The sequence below is a fragment of the Chiloscyllium punctatum genome, chromosome 11, assembly GCF_047496795.1.
Source record: "Chiloscyllium punctatum isolate Juve2018m chromosome 11, sChiPun1.3, whole genome shotgun sequence".
Lineage (NCBI taxonomy): Eukaryota > Metazoa > Chordata > Chondrichthyes > Orectolobiformes > Hemiscylliidae > Chiloscyllium > Chiloscyllium punctatum.
This window is the reverse complement of record NC_092749.1, coordinates 27,689,730-27,712,984: the sequence shown is the minus strand read 5'-3', so window position 1 is coordinate 27,712,984 and position 23,255 is coordinate 27,689,730. Positions and strand designations below refer to the sequence as shown.

Below are 23,255 nucleotides of genomic sequence, written 5' to 3'. Positions count from 1 at the left end.
AGCTGCTGAGTTTGTCATAGACTTTTATTCAATACTTGTTTCTTATTCTGAATACTAGGGTTGAAAACTAATAGTGAGGATGCGGTCTAGTCTTGCCATTCATACTGGAATAGTTGTGATCTTTCACAGTCTGGGTGAAGATCAATTGCTGTTTAATTCCAGGCATTTTTATGACAGGAAGATTTTTTAGTTCTAAAAGAATTATATTTATGTCAAGCTTGGATATTGCAATAACACTTCTCAACTGTTATATTTCTTCTGTTGTAGAAATAGTGGATGGGAATGTGAAGATGACTTTAGGTATGATTTGGACAATCATCCTCCGTTTTGCAATTCATGACATATCTGTGGAGGGTAAGTGTACTGAGTTTCTCAGTTCAATCCACTGCAACTCATTCAACAAAGGCTTAGACTGTGATTAAAACATCAGGTGTACAATCACATTAACCAGATATCTAAGTTCTTGTGAAACTCCCAGAGATAGTATATGTCTCTGCGATAGTGTCAAACAATTAGTATCGTATCAGTTGTCTGTTGACAGAACTGAATGTGAGGTCCTATATATGCTGCGAGTTTTGCACCACCACTCAAAATGAACTTCTGTCTTCCTCCCCACCACACTCTCAATAGTTACATATGAATTTCAGCAACATCCATTGTTACTGTGTTGATCAGATTTTCACATCGGCAACTTCTAGTACTTATCATGTGACTTCCCTGTTTATTTGGTAGAACTTTTGGTTGTGCTGGGCTGTAAAACCAATGCTAATAGAATAGCTGCCCTCTATACACCCTGCCTGATATTTCCTTTTCACTGGCTTCATGTATATAAGGACTTCCAAGCTGTTGGCTTCTTCCAAACTAGTCTGGGGATGAATCTTTGCCATAAAAATCTGAATTTATGACCCAGAACATTTCAGAAAAGCAAGTGGGCCAGCAAACACACTAAGATTTGAAGGGAAAGATCAGGAGATGCCTGAAATAAGATTGAAAAGATAGATGTTAAAATTGCTTTTTGTAGAGGAGTAAAAGGTAAGGGTGTGAGGAATGATGTATATTCAGGTAGCCCTCTGGAAGAGACTTTTTCTTTTTTAAAAAAAAACACTGACTTTACTGTTTATTGTAACTGACTTTCACACAGTTTGGGTTGGCATAAGTGACATAACAGCCTATAGACGGGAGGTGGAAGACTTGGAAAAATGGTGTACTGAGAACAACCTAGCTCTCAAATGCTGGCAAAACCAAGGAACTCATTATTGACTTTTGGCGGGATGTTACTCCTGCCCCCTCTCCACCTCTGTGCTGTTAATGTGTAACGAGTAGACAGTGTCAAGCTCCTGGGAGTGGTCATCCACAACAAGCTTACTTGGACTCTTCATGTGGACACAAAGGCCCAACAACGTCTCTTCTTCCTCAGGCAGCTGAGGAAATTTGGCATGACCGCAAATACCCTTGCCAACTTTTATAGGTGCATGACCGAGAGCATTCTGTCTGGACGTATCACTACCTGGTATGGTAACTGTACCATCCAAGATTGGAGACTGCTACAGACAGTTGCGAACTTTGCTTGGACAATCACAAAGGCCAACCTCCCATCGATCGAATCCATCTACCAGACCCGCTGTCAAGGAAAGGCCACCAGCATTCTCAAAGATTGATCCCACCCTGGCAATGTTTTTCTACAACCTCTACCATCAGGGAGAAGGTACAGCTTCAGCCAGATTCATAACAGCTTATACCTTTATTGTTGTTAGAATACTGAATGGACACTCAACATTCACCTGTACCTGTGATTTTTGTTTTTGCTGCTGTTTACCTATTATTTACTTATCAATGCTACTTCACTCTGTGATCTGCCTGTATTGCTCACAAGACAAAGCTTTTCACTGTGCTTCAATACACATGACAATAAATTCAATTCAATTCAAGTGATTTGCAGACTACATCAGTGGTGCCATGGATGCCAAATTTTGCACCTCTCTAGTGTATTACTACCAGGTTCAAACTGACCACAACTGGGATTTGGTCTGCAATGTAAAAAAGAAGAAGCCACATAATAAGTACTTTAGGGTGACCAAGTGAAACTCTGAGCAACACAATAACAATGTATGTTAATGAAATGCATATGTAACTATTGTTGGAGTCAGGAGGAGATAGAAATTCATCTTGAGTGGTGGTGCAAAACTCGCAGCATTGGAACTCTCACCAATTATATGTCTGACTTCATTCAGTTCTATCAATAACAGACAATTGATATAAAACCATTCATTTGACACTAGTGCCTGATTTTAAAATCAGGAAAACTGTCACACAGGACATTTTTGACCTGAGGAGAGAATTTTCCAAATGCCTAGTAATTTGTGCCAAATATTTCTTGCCTGATGGAAGGAAGTTTTGGGACAATGTGGGGTGATACCGGTGTCTCAGTCAAAAGCTCCAGGTTCAAGTTCCAGCCCAGAGTATGGCAGCTAAGAAAGCTGAGTTCATAATGAATCAAAGCAGGTTGTGATATCTACTTGTAAATGTTTCCAAGATATGCTGATGACAAGTGGTAACAGCAATTGGAGACATTTCTGCCCAGCCATGTAACAAAATCTTTAATTTATTTCTATCATCATCATCCATAGCTCCAAGCTATAATGTGTCTGTAAATGCTGCAGCAACTTAGACTTTTTGTAGGGCCAATTGGCCAGACAGCTGGTGTGGATCAGATTGGTGCTGACAGCACTGGCTCAATTCAGATTCTGGCCAAGGTAAGCAGCAGGTTAGCATGTGTGCAGGAGGGTTTAAGTTCAAGGCAGAGTATAAAAGAAGCAAAAAGGAAGGATAATTCTGGAGATATTGGAGATGTTGTGAACCATGACTGTGAGAAAGCTAGCATAAAGGCACTTGACGTGAATGCTCGTAACATTCATAACAAGGTTGATGAGTTAATGGCACAAATCATTGCGAATGAATATGATTTGGTAGCCATTATGGAGACATGGTTACAGAATGGTCATGACTGGGAGTTAAATATCCAGGGATACCAGACAGGAATGTAAGGGAGATGGTGTAGCTCTGATATTCGAGGACAACATCCGGATGGTGCAGAGAGATGTAGGATCTATGGAGAATGAGGTTGAATCCATTTGGGTGGAAATTAGGAATTCTAAGAAGAGAAAAGTCACTGAGGCGCATAGTCTATAAGCCACCAAATAATAACATCACATTGGGGCAGGTAATAAACCAAAGAAGTAACTAATGCCTATAAAAATGGTGCTGCTGTTGTCATGAGGGATTTTAATGTCCATGTAGATTGGTCAAACCAGCTCAGTCAGGGTAGCCTTGAGGAGGAGTTTGTTGAATACAATTCCAATAAGGTGATCATCCCTTTATTTCTCAGTACCACCCAAACAACTTCCCTGGATATATTTCCAGGAATATCCACCCTCACCACAGCTGTAATGCTGTCCCTTATCAAAAACGCCACTCCTCCTCCTCTCTCGCCTCCCTTTCTATCCTTCCTGTAGCATTTGTATCCTGGAACATTAAGCTGCCAGTCCTGCCCGTCCCTGAGCCATGTTTCTGTAATTGCTATGAAATCCCAGTCCCACATTCCTAACCATACCCTGGGTTCACCTGCCTTCCCAGTTAGGCCCCTTGCATTGAAATAAATGCAGTTTAATTTATTAGTCCTACCTTGTCCCTGCCTGCCCTGACTGACTCGCTTTTGTTCTCAACTGTGTCAGTCTCAGATTGATCTCTTTCCTCACTATCTCCCTGGGTTCCCCGCCGCCCCCCCCCCCCCCCTTACAATTGATCTCTTAGAACCCGACGTACCCCTCGTTGCATTAGAGCCAGTCTCAATACCAGGAACGTGGTACATTCCCCTGAGAATCCGTCACCCCCTTCATTTTCCAAAACAGCATACTTGTTTGAAATGGGTATAGCCACAGAAGACTCCTGCACTAGCTTCCGACCTCTTACCTTTCCTGGAGTTAACCCATCTATGTGACTGTATCTGAGACTCCCCCACCCCTCTTCCTATAACTGCCATCCATCACATATTGTTGCTGTTGCAAATTCCTCATTGCTTCTAACAGTCTCTCCAACTGATCCATTCAATCTGATAAGATTCACAACCAACAGCATTTATTGCAGATATAATGCGCAGTAACCCTTAAACTCTCTTTAAACTCCCACATCTGACAAGAAGCACATAACACTCTACTAAAGGCCATTTTTGCTCCTCCACAATCTACGGACCCAGAAAATAACCTCCGTCTTATTCCTCTACAAAACACTGCCCCAGGTAAAGACCCCCTAATAGTCAGAGGGAAATTGAGAAACAAACTTGTAAGGAGATCTCTGCTATCTGTAAGAATAATAGGGTTGTTACGGTCGGGGATTTTAACTTTCCAAACATCGACTGGGACTGCCACTGTGTTAAGGACTTAGATGGAGAGGAATTTAAGTGTGTACAAGAAAATTTTCTGATTCAGTATGTGGATGTATCTACTAGAGAAGGTGCAAACCTTGACCTACTCTTGGGAAATAAGGTAGGACAGGTGACTGAGGTGTCAGTGGGGGAGTACTTTGGGGCCAGTGACCATAATTCTAATAGATTTAAAATAATGATGGAAAAGGATAGACCAGATCTAAAAGTTAAAGTTCTAAATTGGAGAAAGGCCAATTTTGACGGTATTAGGCAAGAACTTTCAAAAGCTGATTGGGGGCAGATGTTCACAGGGAAAGGGATAGCTGGAAAATGGGAAGCCTTCAAAAATGAGAGAACAAGAATCCAGAGAATGCATATTCCTGTCAGTGAAAAGGAAGGCTGGTAGGTATAGCGAATGCTAGATGACTAACAAAATTGAGGGTTTGGTTGCGAAAAAGGAGGAGGCATACGTAAGGTATAGACCGGATAGATCGAGTGAATCCTTAGAGTATAAAGGCAGTAGGAGAATACTTGAGAGGGAAATCAGGAGGGCAAAAAGGGGACATGAGATAGTTTTGGCAAATAGAATTAAGGAGAATCCAAAGGGGTTTTACAAAGGGTAACTAGGGAGAGAATAGGGACCCCTCAAAGATCAGCAAGGTGGCCTTTGTGTGGAGCCGCAGGAAATGGGGGAGATACTAAATGAGTAGATTGCATCAGCATTTACTGTGGAAAAGGATATGGAAGATATAGACTGTCGGAAAATAGATGGTGACACCTTGCAAAATGTCCAGATTACAGAGGAGGAAGTGCTGGATGTCTTGAAACGCATCAAGGTGGATAAATCCCCAGGACCTGATCAGGTCTACTGTAGAACTCTGTGGGAAGCTAGAGAAGTGATTGCTGGGCCACTTCCTGAGATATTTGTATCATCAATAGTCACAGGTGACTATTGAAGACTGAGATTGGCTAACGTGGTGCCACTGTTTAAGAAGGGTGGTAAGGACAAGCCAGGGAACTATAGACCAGTGAGCCTGATGTCAGTGGTGGGCAGGTTGTTGGAGGGAATCCTGAGGGACAGGATGTGCATGTATTTGGAAGGACAAGGACTGATTAGGGATAGTCAACATGGCATTATGCGTGGGAAATCATGTCTCAAATTTGATTGAGTTTTTTGATGAAGTAACAAAGAAGATTGAGGGCACAGTGGTAGATGTGATCTACATTGACTTCAATAAGGCGTTCGACAAGATTCCCCATAGGAGACTGGTGAGCAAGGTTCAATCTCTCGGAATACAGGGAGAACTAACCATTTGGATACAGAACTGGCTCAAAGATAGGAGACAGAGGGTGGTGGTGGAGGGTTGTTTTTCAGACTGGAGGCCCGTGACCAGTGGAATGCCACAAGGATCAGTGCTAGGTCCTCTACCTTTTGTCATTTACATAAATGATTTAGATGCGAGCATAAGAGGTACAGTTAGTAAGTTTGCAGATGACACCAAAATTGGAGGTGTAGTGGACAGCAAAGAAGGTTACCTCCGATTACAACAGGATCTGGAGCAGATGGGCCAATGGGCTAAGAAGTGGTAGATGGAGTTTAATTCAGATAAATATGAGGTGCTGCATTTTGGGAAAGCAAATCTTAGCAGGACTTATACACCTTAATGGTAAGGTCCTAGGGAGTGTTGCTGAACAAAGAGACCTTGGAGTGCAGGTTCATAGCTCCTTGAAAGTGGAGTCGCAGGTAGATAGGATAGTGAAGAAAGCGTTTGGTATGCTTTCCTTTATTGGTCAAAGTATTGAATACAGGAGTTGGGAGGTCATGTTGCGGCTGTACAGGACTTTAGTTAGGCCACTGTTGGACTATTGCGTGCAATCCTGGTCTTCCTATCGGAAAGATCTTGTGAAACTTGGAAGGGTTCAGAAAAACTTTATAAGGATGTTGTCAGGGTTGAAGGATTTGAGCTATAGGGAGAGGCTGAACAGGCTGGGGCTGTTTTCCCTGGAGCGTCGGAGGCTGAGGGGTGACCTTGTCGAAGTTTACAAAATTATGAGGGGCATGGATAGGGTAAATAGACAAAGTCTTTTTCCTGGGATCGGGGAGTCCAGAATTAGAGGGCATAGGTTTATGGTGAGAGGGGAAAGATATAAAACAGACCCAAGGGGAAACTTTTTCACAAGGGTGGTGCATGTATGGAATGAGCTGCCAGAGGAAGTGGTGGAGGCTGGTACAATTGCAACTTTTAAAAGGCATTTGGATGGTTATATGAATAGGAAGAGTTTGGAGGAATATGGGTTAGGTGCTGGCAGGTGGGACTAGATTGGGTTGGGATATCTGCTTGGCACGGATGGGTTGGACCGAAAGGTCTGTTTCTATGTTGTACATCTCTATGACTCTGAGTGTATCTGTGATAGTGTTCAAGAAAACTATGTAATGGAACAGATGATGGAGCAAGCTATCCTAGATCTGGTCCTGTGTAATGAGGCAGGAATAATTAATGACCTCATAGTTCAGGATCCTCTTGGAAGGAGTGAGCACAGTATGGTTGAATTTAGAATATACATGCAGAGTGTGAAGGTAAAAGTCCAATACCAGGGCCATGTGATTAAACAAGGGGACAGTTGATGAGCAGTGGAGGACTTTAAAAGAAATTTTTCGAAGTGCTTAGCAAAAGTATATTCCAGTGAAAAGGACTGTAAGAAGAGGGGTAATCTGCAATGGGTGTCTAAAGAAATGAGGGAGGCTATCAAATTGAAAGAGAAGGCATACAAAGTGACCAAAAACAGTAGGAATCCAGAAGATTGAGAAAACTTTAAAAGTCACAGAAAGCCACAAAAAGAGCTATAAAGAAAAGAAAGATAGAACATGAGAAAAAATTAGCACAGACTGTAAAGACAGGTAGCAAATGTTTCTATAAATAAAACGAAAAAGAGTGGCTAAAGCAAACATTCGTCCTTTTAGAGGATGAGAAGGAGCATTTAGTTATGGGATATGATGAAATGGCTGAGGCATTGACAGATATTTTGTATTGGCCTTCACAGTAGGGGATACTAATAATATGCCAGTAAGTGACAAAGAGACAAAGGTAGTTGAGGACCCGGAAATAATCATTATCAGGGAAGAGGTAGTGTTGGGCAAACTAATGGAAAGAAGGATAGATAAGTCTCCTCGCCCTGATGGAATGCATCCCAGGGTATGAAGAGATGATAGGAGAAATAGCAGCTGCACTGGCAGTAATTTTCCAAAATTCACTGGACACTGGCAGTCCCAGCAGATTGGTAAACAGCAAATATGACACCACTGTTTGAAAAGGGAGGGAGACAAAAGATGGGGAATTCTAGACCAGTTAGCTAAACCCCTGTAGTGGGGAAGATGGTTGAGTCCATTATCAAGGAAGAAATAGCAGGGCATCTCGAAAGAAATTGTCCAATTGAATAGACACAGCATGGATTCATGAAGGGTAGGTCATGCTTGACAAATCTTTTGGAATTCTATGAAGACATTTCGAGCAAGGCGGACAACAGGGACACGGTGAATGTGGTGTACCTAGATTTCCAGAAGGCCTTTGACAAGGTGCTGCACAAGAGCTGCTGCATAAGCTAAACAATCATAGCATTACGGGTAGAGTATTAGCATGGATAGAGGATTGGTTGACTGACAAGAAGCAAAGAGTGGGGATAAATAAGTGCTATTCTGGCTGGCAATCAGTGATTTGTGATGTGCCTCAGATCAGTGTTGGGTCTGCAATTTACACTTTATACAGATGATTGGGAGTTGCAGACCATGGGTATGATATCAAAGTTTGCAGATGACACTAAGATGAGTGGCAGAGTAAAGTGGGCAGAGGACTGTGAAACTTTGCGGAGGAACATAGATGCATTGAGTGGGCAAAGGTCTGGCAGATGGGATACAATGTTAATAAATGTAAAGCAATACATTTTGGAAGGAGTAACAGTAAAAAAGGTTACTCGAATGGTAAAAAGTTGCAGCATGCTGCTATGCAGAGGGACCTGGGTGTCTTTGTGCATGAATCATAGAATTACAGGTACAACAAGTAATTAAGAAGGCAAAAATAACTTTTTCCTTCATTACTAAAGAGGTTGAGTTTAAAAGCAGAGAGGTAATGTTGTAGCTGTACAAGGTACTGGTGAGGCCACACATTGTGTACTGCATGCAGTTTTAGTCTCCTTACTTGAGATAGGATATACTGGCACTGGAGGGGTGCAGAGGAGGGTCACTTGGTTGATTCCGGAGTTAAGGGAGTTGCCTTATGAGGAGAGACTGGGGTTATATTCAGAAGAATGAGGGGAGATCTTATAGAGACATTTTAAAATTATGAAGGGAATAGATAAAATAGAAGTAGATAGGATGTTTCCACTGGCAAGTGAAGCTAGGACAAGAGGGTATAGCCTCAATCTTAAAGGGTGAAGATTTAGGACTGAATTGAGAAGGAAGCTCTTCACCACCCAGGGGTTGTTAATCTAAGGAATTCCTTACCCAGGGAAGTAGTTGATGCTACTTCAGTAAACACTTTTAAAGCTAAGGTAGATTTTTTATTGAAAAATAAAGGAATTAAGGGATATGGTGAAAATGCAGGTAAATGGAGCTGAGTCCACAAAAAGATTAGCCATGATCTTATTGAATGGCAGAGCAGGCTTGAAGGGCTGGATGGCCTACTGCTGCTCCTAGTTCTTATGAGGTATTGGCACTGAGTCGGACATAGCTTCTGGCAGAGTACTAAGAATTTTAAAATGAAACAAAGAACTGCAGATGCTGCAAATATGAAACAAAAACAGAAATTGCTAGAGAAACTCAGCAGGTCTGCCAGTGTCTGTTGAGAGAAGGCAGTCTTAATGTTCCAGTCCCAAAGGACGATCACTGGACTCTGCATTCTCTCCTCAGATGCTGTCACACAGCTGAGTTTCTCTAGCAATTTCCATTTTTGTAAATGAAGAACTTTTGCCTTGTTGATTTAATGTATCTAACTAAATCTTTTTTTAATCTGATGGTAATCTCTGTTAATACACACTTGAAACATTGATTTTTCTTTTCTTTTCCCTTGCAGAAACCTCCGCTAAAGAAGGTTTGCTGCTATGGTGCCAGAGAAAGACTGCTCCCTATAAGAATGTAAATGTGCAGAACTTCCATACAAGGCAAGTTCAGGGGATATACATGCAATTATAAGATGAATGTGCTAAATTTATTGTGGTGTGTGCTAGAGGTATGCATATAGAATTGTGAGCTGACCATTTAGTAATGTTAGGCCCATTATATTAGACTGGAGGACTGCAGTTTTCTCATTCTCCTGGACACCAAGAATTTGGAGATAGTAGAATAGTTGCTTGATTTTTCATGTTTTTTATTGTAAACACTGATTACATTATCTTTTACTGTAAGGGGAATTGAATACCAAAGTAGGGAGGTTATGCTTCAGTTTTACAGGGCACTGGTGAGACCCCATTTGAAGTACTGTGCACAATATTGGTCACCTTATTTAAGGAAGGATGTAAATGCATTGGAAGTAGTTCAGAGAAGGTTTACTAGATTAATGGAATAAGTGAGTTGTATTATGAGGAATGGCTGCACAGGCTCGGCTTGTATTTGTTGTAGTTAGAAAAGTAAGAGATGACTTGACTGGAAATATAAGCTCTTGAGACATCTTAATAGGGTACAAGTAGAGAGAATGTTTTCTTTTATGGGGAGGATCTATAACTAGGAATTGCCATTTAAAACTAAGAATTTGCTGATTTAAAACAAGATGAAGCAAATTTTTCTCAGATGGAATGGAGTCCTTGGAACTCTCTCTTTTTGAAGCAGAGTCTACAATAATTTTAAGGCAGAGGTAGATCAATTATTGGTGAGGAAGGGTGCGGAAATTTCAGGGTATGTGCAAGTACAGATTTGAGATTACAATCTGTTTATCTATGATCTTGCTGAGCAGACTTGAGGGGCAAAATGGCCGACTCCTGATTCTTAGTCATATGTAATTTAAATCTTACTTTGCTTCAATATAAGCTAAAGTGCCACCTTCAGTTAATGAGAGAAATTGCATTTAATTGCTCTAATTGTTGAAATTGTTTAATTGTAAAAAAACAACTGCAGCTCACTGTTTTGTTAAAGTGATGTCACAATCGAAACGTGATCTACACAGAAGAGTTTGTGGGAATGGAATGGCTGTTCAGATAGTGTTTTTCTCCAACCTTATGATTCAAAGAGAAATATCTAGCAACTACTAACTATGAACAGTTTTAAATTACTTGACAAAACAACCAGAGTCAAGGTGAGAGTTTTTCAGGCAGCTAGTTATGATCAGGAATATGCTACCTGAAAGGGTAGCAGAATTTGAAAGTAGTTTTTTTTTGTAAGATAATTGTTTAAATACTTGAAGGGGAAGCATTTGCAGGGGTCTTAACCGATAGCTCTTTCATTGATTTGGCTCAAGTACAATAAGCCAAATGTTGTCCTCCTGTGCGATATCATTTCATAATTCTCTGAACAGTAGCATATTCAGTCTGCCCGTAATTGAATCCACTGGATATTAAATACCTGCATTAACCATTTTGAAGGATTGAGAAGAATTGACAAAATTGCATGCAAATCTTAGAATTATGGGACTGGACTTGATGGAGGTGACACTGTCCCATCTACCAGCACTGCAGCCTGCAGGAGCCCTCTTTTTGGGAAGGCCCACCAGTTTAAGTGACACTCAGGCACTTGGCTGGACAGCAGTGGGTCTTCCTCAGGATCAAGGATCCCAGGATGCAATTTCCACATACTGAGAGCAGCTACCTCGTCAGATCAGATATTGGGCCTTTGAATGAGTGGTTCCTCACCACATCTCCCATGACCCCACATGAATTAATGCATGGGTTTTCTTGTCTTGTTCTCTGTTGGCAACTGGGTTGCCACTGGGTTAATACGTTGTATTTGTAATTTCAATGAAGTAATAACAAAGTAACAAGGCACTGTTGTAAAGGATGGTTTACAAATTTAGAAAGATTAGAACGTGCTGACATTTGTGTATCAGGTTCTCAAGCTCAAGTTTGATTAAAATAAGGTGTTATAATTTATATTTAAATTGTTGTTTGCTCCTCTCATTGTAAAGCTGGAAAGATGGCCTTGCACTCTGCGCGCTCATCCATAGACATCGTCCTGACCTTATTGACTACTCCAAGCTACGAAAGGTCTTCTGTCTGATTGACAGCATGCTAATGTGCATTATATGCAGCTTGTTTTTATTGCATGATTGTGATTTTTATTGTCCTTCATTAACCAAGGTGAATGGTTTTGCCTACTGGGCGGCACGGTGGCACAGTGGTTAGCACTGTTGCCTCACAGCGCCAGAGACCCGGGTTCAATTCCCACCTCAGGCAACTGACTGTGTGGAGTTTGCACATTCTCCCCGTGTGTGCGTGGGTTTCCTCCGGGTGCTCTGGTTTCCTCCCACAGTCCAAAAATGTGCAGGTCAGGTGAATTGGCCATGCTAAATTGCCCGTAGTGTTAGGTGCAGGGGTAAATGTAGGGGAATGGGTCTGGGTAGGTTGCGCTTCAGCAGGTCCGTGTGGACTTGTTGGGCCGAAGGGCCTGTTTCCACACTGTAAGTAATCTAATCTAATCTAATCTACTGTACATAGTCATCTCAATCTCATTTCCAAAGGTTCCTCAAAGTAAATCTTGAATGCTTTAGCATTTTCGCTTGCCTTTAAATTATATATGTCTACTTAATTCTGCGTTCCTGCATAAATCAACTAGTTTGGTGATAAAATCACTTGTAATGTGACCACAAACAATTAATACTGTCACTTTTCCATTTATCAGTGTCTGTTAATTCAGGGATGTTTGTGATTTTTCCCTTTTTTATTTATTTCTGCATAGTATGGCAAAGCTAACGGTGCAGATTGTAGTTAATATCCTTCGCAATCAGTTTGTGTTTGGGTGAGCTTACCATGGATGTCGCAGTATAGCAGATAGATGGAATCATAGGATCCCCACAATGTGGGGATTCAGTCCAACAAGTCCACACAGACCCTTGGATATCCCACCCAGACCCATTCCCCTACTCTCACTCTACATTTCCCATGACTAATGCAACTAATCTACATACCCCGAACACTACAAGGAGTTTAGCATAGCCAATTCACCTAACCTGCATCTTTGGACTGAGGGAGGAAACCGGAGCACCTGGAGGAAACCCAAGCAGACATTGGAGAATGTGAAAACTCCACACAGTCACCTGAGGCTGGAATTGAACCTGGATCCCTGGCACTGTGAGGCAGCAGTGCCACCCCAAGTGAAAACTGAATTATAATTGCATGCACAAATCAAAAATATTAGACGTACATAGCATTCTTGAGAAAAATTGTTTGGAAAAATATTATTTCTGATCAAAATGTTACATCCAAAACAATAAATCTGTCTTTTTAAACGTGCTAAATGATCTTTTTAGCACATTCCCAGCATTTTCTGTTTCTGTTTTGTACTTCCAGCTTTTTCAGGTTCCTTTTTTAAATAATTTTATAAACTGGGTTATTTGTCATTTATAATCTGTAACACTTGACCATGTTTTTATTTTCATCCTTCTATTTCAGAACAGTCAGATACTAGTAAATTAGTATGGGTTCACAGCAGGAAGTTGACTTTTAATACCCCTGTGGTGTGTGCATCTCAGAGCACTGTTCACCTTGAGAACTCACGTAGGGATATCAGGGAAACAGAATTCCTTTGTCTGGATTCAATGTGCAAAGTAGCTCTGTGCTGTTTGAGTATAAGGGCCATTTCACTGTTAATGAACAGATAAGTTTGAATTTATTATCACCAAGAGGCAGACATATTTTATTCTTGAATCTGAACTTTTAGCTCATCATTTTCCAACAAGAGGGACTTTCTATGGATGCCCTGTTCATGTCTTAAAAGACTATTTGACGAAGAGTTCAAAGGTTACCTTTGAAATTACATCTTCTGCCTCAGAAGGTCTCTATATAATTCGTTATCAGAAAGGACCAAACATCTTTTGTTTCGAATCAAAATTGTTATCGCCTTGTAAAACTTGTGGGTATGTCAAACAGAGCAGTCAGGCCCTGCTTGATCTTAAAAGTCCAGGTGGGGAGACTGAAATTTATTTGCAAGCTTCGAGTGCATACCCCCAAATATAGATAATCCAGTCAATACAATTTATAAAGGAGTCTACAGTCAACTAGATGTATGATTAGGGATTCTGATACGTCACTCTTACATCAACAGTGGGCATTTTGGGCCCATGGTGACCAGAGCCTGTTTGTGTAATGTTATTGATAGATAAAGCCTAGCAACCTTGACTCGCTTCTTTGTGAATAAATTACAAGGAATTTGTCTATACTATGTATTAATTATAATTTGAAAGATCATTAATGTTGTAATTAAGAAAGAAAATTATTCCAGCTGACTCACTCTCCTGTCTTTTTCTATACAATGTTGCAAATTGATTGTTTGTCTTTAATCATTTAGTTGTATCAGGCATTGTATTACATCCTTTCTCTCCTCTCTCTCTCTCTCTCTCTCTCAATGCATGCATTCTGATGTGTCTTGTTGCCCCATTGTGGCTGGTTTGGTGTTGCCTATGCATGTAGCTGAAAGAATGGATGAGCATTTAATGCTAAGATTAGAATGGTACCAGAAAAGCACAGCAGGTCAGGCAGCATCCGAGGAGCAGGAAAAATCGACATTTCGGGCAAAAGCCCTTCGTCAGGAATGAGGCCAGGATGAAGGACTTTTGCCTGAAACATCAATTTTTCCTGCTCCTCTGATGCTGTGCTTTTCCAGCACCACTCTAATCTTGACTTTAATCTGCAGCATGTGCAATACCCACTTCTGCCGAGAGCATTTATTGTCCTCCGACCTAAACACAGACCCGACTTGATTGATTATAACATACTGCAAGAGTTATTTAGTATGCAGCAGTGTCACTTACGTAGTTGCTAACTAAAACCACAGTTGTGATTTGTAAATGTTGTACGTGGCTAGCATTATGGCTTTTTTTCTACTTGCTATTCAAGTAACAAAATTAGAGATATATGACTGAATGTAGATGCTTTAATTTGCTGTCAAAAACTCATTTTTGTTTCCTAAATGTAGGATGATGCCCTTTACAACCTGAATCTTGCTTTGGACATTGCAGAAAAAGAACTGGATATTCCCAAGATGCTGGATCCAGAAGGTAAAGAAGTTTTGAAATTATTCTTGTAATCAGAAAATTGGAATGAAAATATAAACACTGCCTAAGAAATTGGACTTTTGTTTCCATCTCATTGTGCCCATTTTCTGTTTTGGAAAACTGGTTAGCAATAATTGGAGCAGGTACAGGACCCGCTCCAATTGGAATTTTTCTTTGGTCAATTAAGCTGATGAAGCCATTAACAAGAGTTATATTTTTCTAAAAAAAAACTTCTGAAAATATTAGTGCGGAAGCTAGAGGAGCAGAGTGTTGTCTTCACCCAATAGTATTTGCAGTTAGCTTCTTTTAACACACTTCCCTGAAGCCCATACACTCCCAGGTGCCGATACTTCTTCCCGTACCTAGTCTTGCCTGAGAACTGCTGCTGCCATTTGAAGGAGAGAAACTATTTCACCTGAAGATGGAATCACGAAGAGGCTGAGCACAACTTTAGAACTGGAGCTAAGGCTTTCTGGGTGAATGTCAAGAACCATTTGCTGACATCAGGTCCTAAAAACTATGGCTATAAGGAGGCCAGTAGCAGATTCTGGAGCCCATGATTTCTGTCTCCACCCCAGCCTGATGTAAAAAGAAATTAAAATCCAGATTGCTCTTTTAACAAAAAGTTGTTAAGAGTAGGTCAAATGGAAATTTCAAAACATATCAAAAGATTTTTTTTTTGGAATGGTGTGACAGGGTTGTAGGACTGGATTTTTTGTTTCCATGTACCCATTTGCTTCCCTTCTCTCTTTCTGGACTGCTGTCAATGATAATATATCTAAGATTTTTATAAAAAGCACAAAATATTTAGAGTAATTTTATTTTTGTGTCCTGCCACCTTCAAATGCTGGAGTAATAAAAATAAATGTTCCTTAAAATAGACCCATGCTATTTTTGCTCTTTGTTGCAATAATACCCCTTGCCCCAAAACATTGTCCAAAAGCTGACGGTTGATCTCACGTTGTGCAATCCTGATGTATCTTTTTAAATGGATGATACATTGTTTGCTGGAAAGCTTCTATTCCGCTGATATACTTAGTGGAGACAGTAGAAAAATGTCAGCATCCTCGTAACAGCTTGTCTTGTTATGTAGAGTCTGCCTTCTCAATGGTGAATGTACAACCTAAGCAGTCGGCACTGATCCATGCATAATCCAGCATTATATGAATTATCTGCTTTTATTCATAGAGTCATAGAGATGTACAGCATGGAAACAGACCCTTGGTCCAACTCGTCCATGCCGACCAGATATCTCAACGCAATCTAGTCTCACCTGCTAGCACCTGGCCCATATCCCTCCAAACCCTTCCTATTCATATACCCATCGAGATGTCTTTTCAAAGTTGCAAGTGTACTAGCCTCCACCACTTCCTCTGGCAGCTCATTCCATACCTGTACCACCCTCTGCATGGAAAAAGTTGCCCCTTAGGTCTCTCTTATGTTTCCCCCCTCACCCTAAACCTATGCCCTCTAGTTCTGGACCCTCCCCCAGGGAAAAGACTTTGTTTATTTATCCTATCCATGTCCCTCATGATTTTTATTAACCTCTATCAGGTCACCCCTCAGCCCCCAATGCTTCAAGGAAAACAGTCCTAATCTATTCAACCTCTCCCTATAGCTGAAGTCCAACCCTGGCAACATCCTTGTAAATCTTTTCTGAACCCTCTCAAGTTTCACAACATCTTTTCAATAGGAAGGAGACCAGAATTGCACGCAATATTCCAACAGTGACCTAACCAATGTCCTGTACAGCAACATGACCCCTCAACTCCTGGATTCCATACCTGATCAATAAAGGAAAGTATACCATACGCCGCCTTCACTATCCTATTTGCCTGTGACTCTACTTTCGAGGAGCTATGAATCTTCACTCCAAGGTCTCTTTGTTCAGTAACACTCCCTAGGACCTTACCATTGAGTGTATATGCCCTGCTAAGATTTGCTTTCCCAAAATGCAGCACCTCCCATTTATCTGAATTAAACTCCATCTGCCACTTCTCAGTCCATTGGCCCATTGATCAAGATCCCATTGTAATCTGAGGTAACCTTCACTGTCCACTACACCTATGTTGGTACTAAGATGGCATTCAATTTATTCCTGGGTGGAAGTGTAGGTGCACATGTGAGTTTCAACTTTCTCAATACAAGACTGTAACAGAACTCCATTTTTCCCCCAGTCCTTTACAGAAATTAATTTGTTTTCCCCACTTCCACACAGAAATTGGGTACAAGATGATAAGTTTCTCGTTCTTAACTTCAGTAAATTTTCCTTTCATTAGTTCAAGAAAGTTACTATGCTTCTATAGCCACCTCACCTGAGATTCAGCTCAGAGAATCCCTACAGTGTTCAACCCAACAAGTCCGCACCAACCCTCCGAAGAGTAAACTACCCAGACCCATTCCTCCTGACTAATGCACCTAACCTACACATCCCTGAACACTATGGGACAGCTAATTCACCTAACCTGCATATCTTTGGATTGTGGGAGGAAACCAGAGCACCCGGAGGAAACCCAGGGAGAATGTGCAAACTCCATGCAGTCAGCTGCCTGAGACTGAAATCCAACCCAGGTCCCTGGTGCTGTAAGGCGGCAGTGCTAAATACTAAGCCACTGTGCTGCTGATACAAGAGATAAAATCTGAGATCTTCCCAAATAATGTGCTCCGTATTTTTTGATGTATTGAGTGTGAACAGTGAGTAACTGCATTTGGATTTGGGAGGAGGTGGGGAGATGAGTGGAGGAAGACTCTATCTTTTCACAATTGTTTCCATTTAGACATCTTCATAGCAAATTTTAAGTATGAGTACAGCTCAGAAAGTTACCATTACAGGGTATCTGAGAGTATTCTGGGATGGGTCTGCTATCATTTTTCTCCTATACTTGTGATGTACATAGCAAAGCTGTTCAACTCATTAGTTAACTTGTAGATCCTGCATGTCACCTCCAAATTTCCATAAATTACTATTATACTGCATCATGTTTTATTAGTTTGTCAATTCCGGTCTGTAGCTTGGTGATTGCTTCTGTTTTGAACCTGATGAAGTTTCAGATTAGTATTGTATATACCATGATGTAATTTATTTTGTTGTTGTTGTTGTTGTTGTTGTTGTTGTTGTTGCAATCTTGTGACATGCTCCAGTATTTACTCTACAAATTGGAATCTTCACAGAGTATAGCTTGTCAGCACTCACTATCAGTAAAATGACCACAGGCCTGGAATTCATCATCTACAATTAAAAGTTCTCAACTGCATTCCAATTCCCATTTGGCTGTCATGCAGAAAGCAGTAGATATCCTTGATTCTCAATTTCTTGCGTTGAGCACTTTTATTTAACTTAATGATGGTATTTGATTTGTCCAAGGTTTTCTTATCTAGAATGTTAGTCTGTTATTAATTTTGACATTTAATAAAAAGTAACAATTTTCTTTCTAAACAGACACTGTAGATTCAGCAAGACCTGATGAAAGGGCTGTTATGACTTATGTTTCCTGTTACTACCATACATTTGCAGGTGCACAGAAGGTGAGGTCAAACTATGGACAGCTCAAATACTTTACACCTCAACCTTCTGACTTCCAGCTTCTACATCTTGCATTGTCTGAATGGGTCATATTACCTTTTTATGTTTCTATTCACTTTTTCTTTCATTTGAATCCTTTATAGTACTGTAATTCCTTTCTATCACTTGCTCTGAGGTTGGTTTTTCGGTTTCTTTTGTTATGGCAGTTGTCAGTATTAAGCAGTTACCTTGATCAACAAAAAAAATTCCTTCTGATATAATACACTAGAGGTCTCTTTTACAAAAAACACTGGGTCAGTTAACATCAGCATTTGTGTGCGTATTTATTTATATATGCATTAACAATCTCATACATTTCCAGAACATTCTACAACTTTATAGAAATTTCTTACTGAAAGATACACTGTGCAACAATAGAGATTTCCTCCAAAGAGGCCTCTCTAATGAAATGAAGGCTATATTTCACTTCATTATTAATTTTAGCAAAACAGCAAGAATGTAGGTGGGGAAATGCATTTGCTAAAACTAGGAAATGGACAAAATTACAACCCCACCGTCCTTCCAAAGGCAAATGTGAACTGTTGCTTTCCATCTTGTTTTTTTCTACCCCTATCCTTGTGCTTTTCCCCCCTCACCAGATATTGTGAATACACCCAAACCTGATCAGAGGGCTCTTATGACGTACGTTTCGTGTTTCTATCATGCTTTTGCTGGAGCAGAGCAGGTACTCTAATGTTGTGTTGTCACAATTAATTTTGTGCCAGAGAAGTGTTCGTTTGTTTGCATGAGTCGTGCCTCATCTGATAAATTGGCCAGATCTTGATGTTTGAACAACTGTGTGGCTGTGCCATTACTAACATGTTTTTGTGCAATACAAAATAAGAGGTGGAGACAGAGTTAGTGCAGTCATTTCAAAATTTGGAATTATTATTTACAATACTCATAGAATTTCAGCATTCTAACACAAGAATTCCAGATCAATTATAAGCGTATTTCAAGGAACTGTTGTGGTAATTTGCTGAACAGATGAATTATATAGTGTAGTATTCAATTATGCAAATCAAGACGACCCGGGTTTATACCCTCTTGTGCTGAACTGAATGATCTCAGTCGTATTAGTACTTTAATTGATCTCCGTGAACTTTGGGGAGGAGGGGTAGGGAGGCAAAAACACCTGCATGTAGCCATCAGATGAGCTCAGTAGCACATAGTCCTGATGACGTTGATGGATGGCCAAGCAGTACTTATTTGTTTAAGTCCTTAAGTAAAGAATTAAGCAATTGGTTGAAGTTCTAGAAATATGTCCTAGTGAGAATTTAGATAAGGAAAGTTGAATAGGAAAGTTGAAAAGGATAAGCAGGAAGAAAAAGACTGAAATAAAGGAAAGGGAGATGGAGAGGAGGAACCTGGAGAAATCAGAACAGGGATAGACAAAACGAGAGGAAGGAGGGACAGAAAAATGAAGGGGAGGTGAGCAATAAAGCAAGACAACTAGAAATGCTATTCCAGTGGCTAAAATAATACACAAGGGGATTAAGTGAGCAGCAGAGCACAATAATGCTGGCCATAATGAAGTTCTATCTAGGGAATCTTGAATTCTCCTGGAACCACCTGAGGAATGACGTTTGAAGAAGAGAGAGCAGACCAAAGCAGAGCTTGTCAATACTCCCCCACTCCTGCCACCATGCGACTCCTCCCACTTTGAGTTGCCAATGGGACAGGATATAGAACCAGTTGGAGGCAATTTGTTCCCAAATTTGAGCCATTTTTCCAGGGATGCTTATCTTTCAAAATGATGTGAAAGGTCAAAATGTATATTAAAGTATTCAGATTGAGAATTGCAACTCTTGTAACTAAATAGGTTGGACATCAAAATATACTGGAAAGACATGTAGTATGTACACATGTGCCATATTAATATTTACCAGCTAAGAAAATGTAGCATTGCCAAAGCTTTTCATTTATTGACTAACATGTTTGTGTTGGTTTACATTGTTTTCATTTTACATTCTAACATGGTTCAAATATGGTACATACATTTTTTGTTGCATTTGATCTGTGGAAGCTTTAGATAAATTTGTAGTCAATAAATTTTGGTTTTGCTCTATTTTTGAAATTTTTTGGTGATTTTCCATTTCTCAAATACGCAATGGTTCAACAAAGCTACTCACTTTTAAACACTGAATTGTCTTCATGAGCAGAATGCTCCAATTACATTCTATGTTTTGTGCACGTGTATCTTTGTCTCAGATGTGGTTTATTTCTGATTATAGGCTGAGATGGCAGCTAACAGGATTTGCAAGATACTGGCAGTGAATCAAGAGAATGAAAAGTCAATGGCAGAGTATGAGAGGCTGGCCAGTGAGGTAAACTCAGAAACACTCTGATATTAATAATTGAAATGTTTCCCTTTTCCTTTACCATTCATTCAACAGAGTTTAGATTAAAGTATTGGCCAATGCTAAAACTGAAAGGAAGAATATTGTAGTTTATAATCAAAGCTTTAACCACACTTGGAGATGAGAAGCAAGTTGTTTTAGTTCAGTTGGCTGGATGGCTGGTTTGCAATCCGTGACACCAGTGTATGTTCAATTCCTGTACCAGCTGAAGTTACTATGAAGGACTCTCCTTAACCCCTCCCTTATCTGAAGTGTGGTGATCTCCTCAGGTTAAATCGCCACCAGCTGTCTGTCTCTAATGAGGGAGCAGTCCAAAGGTCTGGTAAGACTACAGCAATTTTAATTTTTTTTAAACTTGAAGAGAACAAGCATAATACAACTTGCTACTAAATGGATGCCGATCTGAGCGACATTACTTTTGAAAGCCAACGAAATCAGGAGGATATTTAAAAAATACAACTTTTACCTGGCTCTGTTTTGCTACATTGCTATAGTTGGTTAGAGCTACAGTGTCAGACATCTGAGACTCTTTGTTCTCTCTCCCTTCTGCATCACTTGCCATACCCAACCATTTAGAACATCAGTAGTTTAAAGGGAAAAGGCCTGGAGAAACCAGGAGTTCCAGAAACTTATAGAAAGACCATACAAAAATATTCCCTCGTGTCAGTCTCGTGAGCACATCCCTTGTTATCCTTGTTATATTTAATATTAAAATGAAAACTTCAAAAGTAAGAAAATGATCTGATGGAAGAAAATTAATTTGGAAATTGTGCAAAATAATTTTGATGTCTCTGTTAGAAGGTGAAAGGACAAAATGGGCGATGTAAAATATTTGATTCTAAATGATGAACAAAAAAACTATTGAATATATTCTCCTGTTCTATCATCGTCCCTCCCTTTTACAGCTTTACAATAGTGACTGTGCTTCAGAAATACCTAATTAACTGTAAGCCACTTTAATCAGTCTTAAGATTGTGCAAAGCTTTATGCTGATCCAAGTTTGTGTTGTTCATGTTTTGGTCTGGCTTTCCACCTTTCTGCTTATTTTCCTTCAATATGTTAAAGCTTTGTCTCCCAATTAAATTGTTCTGTGAAAGATTGAAATTATATCCATGCCCAATTGTGTTTAAATAAAATTTTGAATGTAGGAAATTGAAAAAAGTATATTTCTATTGTTTAAGTATATGACCAGGAAAAATAGCATACCAGTGTGTATCAATAGCAATAATTTCTCAATCTTAGAAAACATAGATTCTAAGCATTTTTCTCACTTCTGTCAGAAAACTCACTTTTGTATGATTTCCATTTCCAGATCATAGGTTGGAGATTAAATAGTTAAGTCAAAGATGTCTGATACATTTTTCCTACTTCCAATTATTAAACTCTACTTGTTTACAAGTCTGTAGGTTTAATCTATTTTATTTGCAATTGGATTCGGAAGAATGTGTGAATATGAAGTGAAAAGTTTCTCGTACTACATTGAACGGGGAAAATAAACCCATAGGTATTGGAAATGGTGGGGGGGGGGTGAGTGCAGAAATAGGAGTTCAGACAAACTCCTGTGAATATGCAGAATGATTCTAGTTAGTAAATTTGTGTTCCTATCCCTGTTAGTTGCTGCAATGGATTAAGAGGACCATCCCTTGGTTGGAAAATCGATCTTCTGAGAAGACTATGCAAGCAATGCAGCAGAAATTGGAAGATTTCCGAGACTACCGTCGTTTGCACAAGCCTCCCAAAATTCAGGAGAAGTGTCAGTTGGAAATCAACTTCAACACTTTGCAGACCAAGCTGAGGATCAGCAATAGACCAGCGTTCATGCCCTCTGAGGGAAAAATGGTTTCAGTATGTTAACTAAAATTCTTGTGGTAAATTTTTAACGTTATTAAGGTGGTTTTGTAAAATTTATCTACTACACTTGTGGCCAGAGCCTTTTATGGCCTTAGCAGTACATCTCTGCTCTTGTATTTTAGCACACTCAAAATGAATGCTAACATTGTATTTGCCTTCCTAACTGCCAAATGACTCTGCATCTAAAGAGAATCCTGAACCAGGGCTTCTAAGTCCCTCTGTGCCTTGGATTTCTGAAGCTTTTTCCCCATTTAGAAAATAGCTTATGCCTCTATTCTTCCGACTAAAATACATTAATCTCTCACTTCCCTACATTGAATTACAACTGACACTTCTTTGCCCACTGCTCTAGCTTGTCTAAGTCCTTCTGCAGCTGCTCCACCTCCTCAACATTACCTGTCCTTCCATCTATCTTTGTATAATCTGCAAACTTGGCAACAATACCCTCAATTCCTTTGTCCAGATTGTTAATGTATATCGTGAATAGTTTTGGTTCCAACAGTGTTGCTTGCAGAACTCCACTAGTCACGAGCTGCCATCCTGAAAAAAAACCCTTTATCTTGACTCTCTGCTTTCTGTCAGTCAGCCAATCCTCTACCCATGCCAGTATCTTGCCCCTAATACCATGAGTTCTTATTTAGCAGCCTCCTTTGTGGCATCTTCTAAAAATCCAATAGATGACATCCACTGGCTCTCCTTTGTCTGACTTACTCAAGGTTTAAAACTGTACAAAAATAAGCAAATCATGATTGGAAGTATATAAGCATGGTCAAAGAGGTAAAGATAATAGTTGAGATAGGGAATAAGAGATTCGCATGGTGTTTAATGTTAAAATACTGAGCTTTCTCACATGGACGATTGGCAGATCCAGA

At 40.0% G+C, this 23,255-nt stretch overlaps 1 protein-coding gene across 7 annotated transcripts in view; it reads left to right on the top strand.

Moving 5' to 3' along the window:
* Positions 1 to 23,255, top strand: part of LOC140482857 (alpha-actinin-2-like) — a 114,086-nt gene that overhangs the window by 58,262 nt on the left and 32,569 nt on the right. For 3 of the 7 annotated variants that reach the window (XM_072580553.1, XM_072580554.1, XM_072580555.1), the window contains exons 4-10: positions 268 to 354; positions 9,487 to 9,574; positions 11,527 to 11,605; positions 14,532 to 14,613; positions 18,772 to 18,857; positions 20,407 to 20,499; positions 22,147 to 22,377. In XM_072580553.1, the coding sequence (XP_072436654.1) occupies positions 268 to 354; positions 9,487 to 9,574; positions 11,527 to 11,605; positions 14,532 to 14,613; positions 18,772 to 18,857; positions 20,407 to 20,499; positions 22,147 to 22,377 (746 nt within the window). Of the gene's footprint in view, positions 1 to 267; positions 355 to 9,486; positions 9,575 to 11,526; positions 11,606 to 14,531; positions 14,614 to 18,049; positions 18,136 to 18,771; positions 18,858 to 20,406; positions 20,500 to 22,146; positions 22,378 to 23,255 lie in introns of those variants that run through there. The other 4 variants (XM_072580559.1, XM_072580558.1, XM_072580556.1 and 1 more) reach the window with 3 other exon arrangements.